General features: G+C 38.4%; 1 protein-coding gene across 2 annotated transcripts; it reads left to right on the forward strand.

The window, feature by feature from the left end:
- The first annotated feature begins 333 nt into the window (after positions 1–333).
- Positions 334–10678, forward strand: LOC132123120 (myeloid leukemia factor 1-like). 2 transcript variants are annotated; one of them, XM_059533658.1, is made up of 7 exons: positions 335–487; positions 1575–1721; positions 7590–7667; positions 7957–8085; positions 8168–8327; positions 9741–9878; positions 10594–10678. In XM_059533658.1, the coding sequence occupies exons 2-6, from the start codon at positions 1596–1598 to the stop codon at positions 9833–9835; spliced, it is 588 nt and encodes a 195-aa protein (XP_059389641.1). In that variant the 5' UTR covers positions 335–487; positions 1575–1595; the 3' UTR covers positions 9836–9878; positions 10594–10678. The 2 variants fall into 2 exon arrangements, with proteins under 2 accessions (XP_059389642.1, XP_059389641.1); XM_059533659.1 differs by lacking the exon at positions 7590–7667 and having other exon boundaries at positions 334–487.
- The last annotated feature ends 57 nt before the right edge of the window (positions 10679–10735 follow it).

Consider the following 10735-nt stretch of genomic DNA (forward strand, 5'->3'; position numbering starts at 1 on the left):
TCTTAAAAGTCACCATCAATCACCACTGAGTGTTCGTAAAACTCCTGACTGCGACCCAGTGTAGATTTTGGTCAAATGAGGCAGAAATATACTGTTAGAAAGATTTTTGAATAATTTTATGGGGAAGACACTCTTGCAACTTTTGTGAGGCGTGAAGGAAATGTAACAATATTACTGTAATAAATGACATTTTTGTAGTAAGGAGCCCAACACTGTCTCATGATAGCCAAGGCACTACACGATTTGTGCGACTGAAAACAGAATGTGAGATAAATATGGCAGTTTCTAGATAATAAGAAGAGTTCCCACGACATCACTGCACACGGCGTTTGGAGAGGCGTGGCCAACGCGACGCGTCCTCGCGGTGTGGAGCGTCGATAAAGGCGCAGCGCGTCCCTCCGCGGAGCGTCAGTGCGGCGAGATGTTCAACAGCCTCCTGCAACAGCTCGACGACGAGCCCTTCTTCGCGTAAGTCTCACACACTTCTGTATTAGACAGTCGGGAAATATAAAAAACATATCAGTTTATGAGCTATTAGGCTCAGTGCGTCATATTTCAAAATGTTGACATCAAAACATAAGGATTTGTTTTTTTAGTTATTATTTTTAGTGCTAGTTAAGCCTGTTATGGTGTTTTTATTTAGTTATTTATTTATTTATATGTTTTTTTTTTCTGACTGAAATTTTTGAAGATTTTTGTGTGTGTATTATAACTAAAGTGTGTGTATAACTAAATAAAATGGCATATACAAATCTTCACATTAACATATGTAACTATACAAACTTTGCTGTGGTGATTTTATACAGTATATATTATAAACTCATATCTTTATCTACCTAGAGAATGTATGTATGAGTTATAGGTAACATATATGGCTATATTACTATATATAGATATAGAGCAATATATTTTTCTTATATTGCATTTCCGTATGCGATCGTATGCTTTGTTATTAGTGCAGTAAACCTTGATTTATCTTCAGCTGGTGTGTTTGAATCAGCTGGTACTGCACATGTCCATGCGTGTCTCATATAAAGCTGTTTCACACAGAGTGTCAGTCTTACAGTAATTTAGTTGACTCAGAGTCACTGTGTGATGAATGCACTGGACCCATTGTGCTGTCAGTTAGAAGTGTAATGAAGTTTCTTGTCTCTCTTCTTTCTATTGTTAAGTAGCTCGTCAAGGTAGGCTCATCACTTCTGTCCTCAATGCATGCAGAGCAGCGCTCCTCAAATCCACACAGCGACTTCTGTGTATCAGACAAAAGTACAAAGACGTCCTTTAAAGCAAACATTAAAGTCTGTAATATTAGCATGAACTGCATTGGCTCAACAGTCAGTAATTCACTGCACCACACACACAAATCATGTCTATCCTCACTGTGAATCTGTATTCAATGTAGTCCGGGTCATATTTTTTTTTAAATCATGGATATTGAGAATGAGGGCATGTCCACGTCGACATCCGAACTGAACAAGATCTATGATTGTCACACCTGTCCAGTTGAGCAATATTAGCATCACAATGATATTTTTATTAATTGCATACTTGGTCTGGTCTTCTTCAGCGACCAGTTCCAGGTGCATCATGAGCGCATGCGGCAGATGATGAGGGGTTTCCCTGACCCCTTCGGTCAGGGCTTCATGCCCAGCATCACAGACGAGATGGGTCTCAGCGCTGCGGCTCAACCCAACACCAGCCCAGGCGTCCTCAGTGACCGAGTGAGTGCCAGAGTTTGTCTTTCCTAATGCAAACTACTTATTCTTCCTTCAGACTGTGCTGTCTAATCTTTTTATATTTATACACTTTGCACTTCCCATTCATGATTATCACAGTATCAGAAGAATCTGAACAATAGTGTTGGGTTTAGGGTTTTCTGTGCCCGAGTTCCCCAGTTTATCTCCCTGGCTGTCAATCAGCTCCTCACCTGTTTCTGTTCTCCCTAATAATGTTCCTCTGATAATGTTATTTAAGCCCTGTGTTTTCCTCTGTTTCCTTGTCTTGTGTTACTTCGGATAATGTTAGATAACTCCTGTGTTCTCCAGCATTTCTTTGTAGAATCTCTTTTAAATACTTTATTGTTAGATTATACTCCTCTGTCGGGTGCTCAATCCCTACAAACTCGTTACAAATAGTACTAGTAGTGTTTTAATTAGCAAACACCAATAATACTATAAAAATGGCTTATTGATAAAGGGGGGAATTCTAGGAGGGCGAGTAATTTTCTTGTGTGACCCAGTGCAAATTAAGACCAAAAATATATATAAATAATATGAGCCAAAATATATCTTAAATGTATGTTAACAAGGAAACTTTTAAATGTATTTTAAAAAATGGCCAGAAATGTATTGGTAGAAATATATTTCTGTTGAAACATGTTGTGAAACAGGGTAGATGTGTTCAGAAGCGCTGTGCACGAGGTGCTTCTAGAAGCTGTTTGTCTGCTGTATGCTATCATTGGACGGCGTTTCACCGTTACGGAGCGTCACAATGACCAGCTCAGAACACTAAACTTAGTCTGTGACCCCCCCTCTCAGTACACTAATTCCTGGTAATGACTTTCATCTGATTCCAGCCTCTCTTTTTTAACCAGTGGCCTTCCCCGTGTAAACGCCAGGTGAGAGGCTGTAAACTTTCAGGAGTGATGATCATATTAAAACTGACATAGTGATAACCATAAGCAATGATGAGACAGAAAAAAATAATAAAAATAAAATAAATCTTAATGCAGTTAATTCTCAAAATAAAAGTCACATATATTTTCTTTAGTGAAAAAACTAAACAAAAAGGATTTGTGTAAAACGACAAACCTACGGCACACAAGACAGGAAATGAAACAGAGGTCCAAACAGACAGAGTACATGTAACATCTATGTAAACTTTTAAGACAGTCCTGAATCACATTATCTATAAATGTCATGAGACTAATGACTTTTCACTCATTTTCTCTGAAGTGTTATACAATAATTTAAGTGTTTTTGATCAGATTTTCTCATCAGTACTCATCAAAATAATGTAATGTTTGCAACAGGTTTAATTAAATTAATACATCAGAATATTTAACTTGCAACCATGCATTTATTTAAGTTGAAGTAATATTTGCCCTGAATTTCTTTTTGTAGTACCCCTAATATAGCACGACCCCCCGGTTATTGCCCTGTTGCAGGTCAGCAGACATGTTTGCGGGACAGGTGGAAGAGTGAGCTATTATTACACTATATAAACATTGATTTGTGTTAGATGGCCTGTTTGCAGTGACATTGGATGCTTCAAATTGCATTAAATATTGTGACTACTCGGTTCGCCAGGCTCGAGTGATATAACACAGGATCTTCTCAGTCCACATCGGCCCGGTTCCTTTGCTCCGTCCACACAGCCGTCATCAGCAAAAAACACCCTCTGGGTATTGGTTGGTTATTTTTCCCAATCAGGCTAACACAGTATTGATCTTTAAGCCCCGAAAATGACAGTTTAATTTATTGTGATATTGCAATTGTGGAGCTCTGCTTATGACAAAGGTTTCAGAGCTTGAATTTGAAACAGTTGACAATTTATCGTTTGCACAGTTTAAATATTCAAGCGATTTTAAACTATTCAAGTGCAAGAAGACGTGAAAGAGAACTCATAATACTGCCTCTCAGACAGTGTGTGAGTACAGAATTCAGCTCTTTGTTTATGGCTTATTGCGTGTAAATGATCTATGTCAGAATAACTGTCTTGGTGAGTGTTTATGTAAACAAAGTCGAATATGTCTTAAGTGTCCATAAACAGTTGAGAAAGAAACCGCACATGTGAGTATTTTCAGTGCAGGTCCTTCCAAAGTACACAAGTTGTGTAGGGCCCCAACCCACCAGCTCTAAAACATGATTTAATGACTAGGGCTGTGCAATTAATAGAATTTTAGATTTCATTTTTTGATTCCAACGATTATGAAAACAGGGTCCCACATAGCAAATGTCTTCTGGCCCAGATCCGGGCCACACTATGACTTTTCCCTCTACCCAAGAACCGCAAAGAAGAACGGCCCTGAAGTGGCCCAGAACTGGATTAAAGACTCGGGCCACACATGGGCCATAACCGGCCCGAATCTCAGCCAGTTAATCAACCTTAGCTGGCCCTGAACTGGGCCAAAACAGGTTTTATTATTGGGGCCAATTCTCAGCCTTAAGTAAACCAGAATCCCCGAATCTGAGCCACACCTGAGCCTTATATAGCTCAGACCCAACCCAGACAGCAAGCAGTGTCGGCCAACACTATATCGCTGTCTGGGAAATTTTATATTTCATATTATTACCATGTAGTTAACTCATTTTGTGACATGCTTTAATGTACACACAATCTATGCCAATAAAGTACATTAAACTGAATAGCAAATGAGACTTCAAACCCACACATCATGTAACTGTGAAATAAAAAAACACATATTGCATTGGTTTTTCCATTTATTTTTATAAAGAACAAATCAACCAATACAGACTGAGTGTATAAAGTATACCGTCTATAAGAGAAACGTAACAGATAGATACATGTAACTTAATCATAATAATTTATTACAGATGTGACAAAGAGCAGTACCACAGTTATCCAAATGACGATGCATTACAGTTGCAGTCCTCTCTGGCAGAATATAATAGTAGTGTGAGGAGCAGGGCATAATTTAAGTTGTTAATTGCTGAAAATACTATCCCGATCCACTCCGTCAAGGCGCGCATTTCTCATTCAAAAACAACCACCACCGGAAACACGGCATGTCGCAATCTCTGACGAAACCGATGAGAGCCAATGAGCGTTTGAAATCGCTGCCATAAAACTTGTTGTAAAACTTCTTAACAGCACATTTAATAGTTTCTATAGCTACAGAGGAAGGAGATACATATTGCCAATGAATGCGGTTTGAATTTGGATCTGTTCCTCACACCAAGCATCAAAGAGATCAGTGTGTGTCCCATAGTAAACCAAATAAATATCACATGATAACGGTAAAATACTCTCTCTCTTATTTGTAAAAAGAATAATAATATAAAATTTAATAAAATTATAATTAAGTGCAGTTTAATGCACTTGACTGATTTGCTTAATATTTAAATGATAATGTTTCATTCTGTTTTGACTTGCCATTTCAAAGACTACATTTTAACAATACTACACTTCATTAAAATGTCTGTGATCATTTAACCATTACCATGCAATATTGTATTTATCTTGTTTATCATGGGTCACATAATATGCTGCCGGATCTTGTGTCTGACGGAGGCCACACTCCTCCCATCAACAATCGGCCTCATGTTGTTTGTTAAAAAGAGTTAAAAGTGCACTGAGCTGCAAAACAGACACTGTTCCCCAGGTGCTTTCTGTGCACACCATACAAGAGCGAAGCACTGCAAACAAGAATAGCCTAGTTTGGGCTTCGGATGTGCGCTTAAACCACCAGTCAGTGTATTAAATCTTATTGTAAATCAAACAACAAAAGAAAATAAGAAAATCATTCTCCTCTCTTCACTGAAGAATTTCGATAACTTGAATAAGAATTAACCAAATGTATATTTGACCGGCACTGAGTATAATGCATCCATGCATTAGGTCTTAAAGTGACAGCAGCTTAATGCTTCTGTCTCTGTTCTTATTGTTAACTAAAAACCACTGACTGCTTTTGACAGAATAACTTCAGTAACTTTAATTGTAAGGATTTGTCTGTATTTATTTATACAGTAAAGACTATGCAGCGTTATTTTACATTTGATTACTTTATTCCATTTCTGTGCATAATTAGTAATTTTAGACCTGTAAAACTAACTGCTGCTATTCTCGTAATTTTTTATTAGTTTAGTTCTTATTTTATTACTTCATAAATTAAGTTACAGAGCACTGTCTTGAGTCATACGCTTTCATATAAAAGAGAAATCAACACCTACATTGTGAAAACACGAATACATTGGTTGAAGAAGCATTTAGGTCAGATGATTGCACCCTTCATTTTCCTAAACCAAATTCAGGCCCTGGCTTTGAGTTTGAGGACTGTCCTGCAGCTTATCAGAGTCACATGTGCATTTAGTAACTGAGTAACCTGAGAAATGTTTTCAATGTTAAGGCCACATCTGAAGCATCCTGATCATTCCCAGAACCGTCTCGTCTTCTGAGAGCTCTGCTGTGCGGCTCATTGGCTAAATCAAAAGTGTTTTTCCCAGTGGGTCTGTCGAATCATTCTTCTGCCCAGATGAGACCAGCACTGTGAAAGCATGCTGCATAAATGGGTCGTGACCTCAGGCCTGTGTCTTCCACACATAGCACACCTAAAATAGCGTCCGTGACCCGTCCTCAGGCGGGTTAAAAATACACTCCAGTGCAAGCAGATAGCCGAGCCGTGCTCTCCAGGGGCTTTATTAGCTTGAGGAGTGTAGATGGTTTTAAACGGCTCGACCGTAAGAAGCCGCTGAGGCAGTGCTGCTCGAAACCTTCAGAGAAACACGAGCTGCTTCTCCATTATTAGACGCCATGACCAGAGGTGACAGCTACCAGTTTTGGGAGTCCTCCAGAGCTCTCTGAGCTACCCAAGCATTCAAACTCAGACATGCTTTTGTCACAATTATATCCTGTTTAGTTTTCATCTTGTTCCCGTGTTTCTGTTCCTCTGTCTCCATGGTTTGTAATTAATTGCACACGTTCATTATTTAGTTCCCCGTGTTTGCCCTTGTGTATGTAGGCCTGTGTTTTCAGTGAGTGTTTGTCGTTCTCATTATCTGTTGTGTGATTAACTAAGTGTGATTGTCTGGCATGTTTTGTTTTGGTGTTCATTGTTACAGTTTTCACACATGGTTCTTCAGTCCATCCACATCGAATTGTCTTTTCACAGATTGTACCATTATATTCTCCATGTTCATACAGATGAGAATCTCATGAAAACCTTTATGAAATATCTGAATTAAAATACGAAATCAAAAGAAACTGAATTAACCGAGAACATCTGTTTGCAGTTATATTCTGTGACTGCTTAACATGTCACTTCTGCTACTCAGTTTACTGACTCCCACACATCTGGGGTCTGGATACTGTAAGGTCAGTGAACTCTGACCTGCGCTGTGACCTGTGACCTCCAGTGTGTCCTCACAGCTATATACAGTGTCCCTCTCACAGCCGTGTATTACTGATGTGTGCTGCATAGATCAATGCTTTATATAGTGTTTGTGTAGCAGCTGTCGCTCTCTGTTTGGGTTCTTCAGACCCAATCGTGTCATAGCATTGCTCATCAAAATGTCATAACTGTTTCACCTCTTCATCAAAGCTTGTGATGATAGAAACAATCAGAATAGAAGTCACATCAGTTCACAATGGAGAAAATAAAGTTCCTGTTTTGAAATCCATCACATGACAGAATGGGTCAAATGAGTTACAGATGCATTTCATGTCAACTCTGGCCAAAGAGCATCACAGCGTCACACAGTCTGCATTTAAGCTCTAAATATGAGAAAATGGTTTAATAAAAGAGAGTCTGGAGAAGAGTTAAGCTTGAATAACGCCTGTCTGCAGTATATATAGAGAAACCTCATGTCCCGTGAAGGAAGGTCATTAAATGTGTGTGATTCATGTTACAGGAGCTGGATTTCCCACGCAGTCCTTTCTCTATGATGGACAGCATGAGGAACAGGATGGAGGCGATGCATAGAAATTTAGTAAGTCTGACCTCTGACCTCTTTAACCCAGAGTCGGTGACCATCTTTCAAAAACTGACCTCATTCAAGGACGCTAAGACACGCTGTTCTTTTGAAATTGTTCTTTCGTTTTCTTAGTTATCAGCAGGGATGGCTGTTGTAAGCAATTCAGTGATTCTGATTCGTTAACGAAGAAGCCCCTATCACAAATAAACGAAAAGCGTGTCTTTCACCGCCAGTCAGTACAGAATTCAGCGCCCCAGAGAAGCATTCACAGTCTCTGAGATGTTTTTGTGATGGTTTCTTTCAGGAGAACTTGGCGTCAGACCCCAGCAGTCACTCGTACTCCTCTTCCTCCGTCATGACGTACTCGAAGATGGGAGAAGAGCCGCCCAAAGTGTTCCAGGCCTCGTCTCAGAAGCGCTGTGCTCCTGGAGGAGTGAGTCCTGCTCTCAAACACACACACACACACACACACCTCCTGCAGATCAGGGTCGTGATGCTGGCTTCTGTGTGTCCAGATCAAGGAGACCAGGAAGAGTCTGAAGGACTCTGAGAGCGGACTAGAGAAGATGTCCATCAGCCATCACATCCAGGACAGAGGCCACGTCATCGAGAGGAAGGAGAACAAGAAGACCGGGGAGAAGGAGCTCAAGCAGGACTTCCAGAACATGGACGAAAGTGAGGAAACACCTGTTTCTCTGCTGGTGTAAACACTTTGACTGCATGCTCTTTTACGGTTTTCTTTTTCACAAACAAGTATTATTTTTATTAGTTATATTTGCTCAGTAATCACTTCTCCACAAATTAAGGCCTAAAAGGGTCTGAAATCATGAATTCATGCATTAAATGTTGCATGCACTGGAAGAAAAAGTTTCTTTTAAGCTATTTTTGATTTCCAGTATACATATCTAAACATCCTTAAATCAAGATACATTTACCTGAGGTGCAGTTTGAAAATATAATATCTTATTTCCTGAGAAACTGAACAGAATAAAGTGAGTGATCACTTAAAAATATACAAATGTCTGCCAATAAGATCTTATTTTAAGTAATGTTGTAAATGTATCTTGTATTTAAGGATCTTTAGACATTTGCGCTGGAAAACAAGAATACTGAAGTTTTTTTTTTTTGCAGTGAGATCAGAAGTATAGTATTAGAGTTTGAGATCAGAGCTATTTAAGTCTTAAACATTGTTTTTTTTTTTCATTTTAATTAATAAAAAAAAATAATGGTGATTAGTAAGCAATAAAGTGCTTTAAGCAATTAAGTATTTTTACACTTTAAAGCATTCTAATGCAAGACATTTACATTTAGAGACCATATTTTATTACTATATAATACATTTTATAATTATTTTGTTATTATATATAAATATATATTATTTCAAATGTATAAATATTAATATACTTGTATTATTAATTTTATGATACCAATTTATTACCATATTATTACACACACACATATATATATATACTTATTGTTCCATTTAACTTATTCCTTTTTTTTTTTTATAAAAAGGTCTTTTAAAAAAGTCTTAATTTCGCCTTAATAAAACCTGCAGAAGCTATTTCTAATACTTAGCAGTTTGTTCATCAGTTTTGAATCCCTACTCCTATAAAGCCACAATGTGACGTTTTTAAGCAGTCAAACAACGGACAAACACATCCTTGCATTACATTAATGAGGCCAAACGCATGTTTTGATCCAGAAACACATATTAAGTTGCAATAATGGAGAAACAAAAATAATTCAAAACAGAAAAATACTCACCCCCCTCAGACAATCCCAACCAGACCTGAGACTCGAACCCACAACCTTCATCTTACAAGTCTGACTCTCTAACCATTAGGCCACAACCCCCCCTCAAAGGCAGTGAGATCAAAAGTCATAAGTTTCATGCATTTGATGCTGAGGATGTTTTCAAATGTCACTCACCAAGCACTGTGGCCCAAACAAACAAAGTGGATTTGTCAGCTGGAAATGAGTCCTGAGCGCAGACAGTAGATCACAGGGACCTGAGCTGAACTCCTTGATTAGAGACAGTAAGCAGCCGGTCCCAGCACTGCTCAGCTGCTGTGTTTGTGTTCCCAGCGGAGGCCCAGTCCTTCGACGACGAGTGGAAGCGCGAGGTGTCCAGGTTCAGGACGTCTACACCCATGTCCCTCCTGGAAGCACAGAGACACTGAGTGGTCCACGAGCGCCCATCACAGCCCCACAGGACACACGCAGGTCATACACAGAACATTAGCATGATTAGCATGAAAGCTAACATCGCTTTCAAAATATATTCACAGAAATAGTTTTTCTAACAATACATTTTCTTCTGTCCATTTTTATTTTGCATATTTTTCCAAGAACCTTTGAAGAAAAACTTTCTTGTCTATAATATGTGTGAACATCTAACACAGTTTGAATAAAACGAACGAATCCTAAAAGTAGGCTACTATTAGATATTAGAATATATTTATGTATATGAAGCATGAAACAAAATATTTTTTCTATTTCAAAAATATATTTCAACGAGCCCTTACTGTTTGCAACATATATTTAGCAAATATTTAAAATATATTTTGGCTAATTGTTATTGTTGTTGTTATTTATGCATGCATAAATAAATCAATTAATAAATGCTATGCATGCCAATTTGGAAAAACAATTTTTTCTAAATGAAATATTTGACATGGGTCCCATTAGATGTCAGTTTGTCCCTAAAGCTGTGAGAAATCGTGATTCATAGAAAGCTGATGCTACTTTACTTTACTCATGCAGTCGTGTCTTCTTCTTGATATTCTGTTGAGACATCATAAATGTAAAATATCTGCCATCCTGACACAGACAGAATATTTGCAGTCCATTTGAAAGAGCATCTAGATGTGCACTGAAATGAGATTTGTCCTGTTTAATATGATCATGTCTCAGTTTCTTTACGATTGTGTGTTCACAGAGAGGACAGCGAATCAAACCCAGCACAATGAACTCAACTTTAAAGGCTCTGACATGAAGAAGAAGAAGCACTAAAGCTCATTCACCTGTTTGAGGACACACACAAGATATCTGCTGGAGTACAGGACTCAGAAACTGAACGC

Source organism: Carassius carassius, chromosome 41 (genome assembly GCF_963082965.1).
Source record: "Carassius carassius chromosome 41, fCarCar2.1, whole genome shotgun sequence".
Taxonomy (NCBI): Eukaryota; Metazoa; Chordata; class Actinopteri; order Cypriniformes; family Cyprinidae; genus Carassius; species Carassius carassius.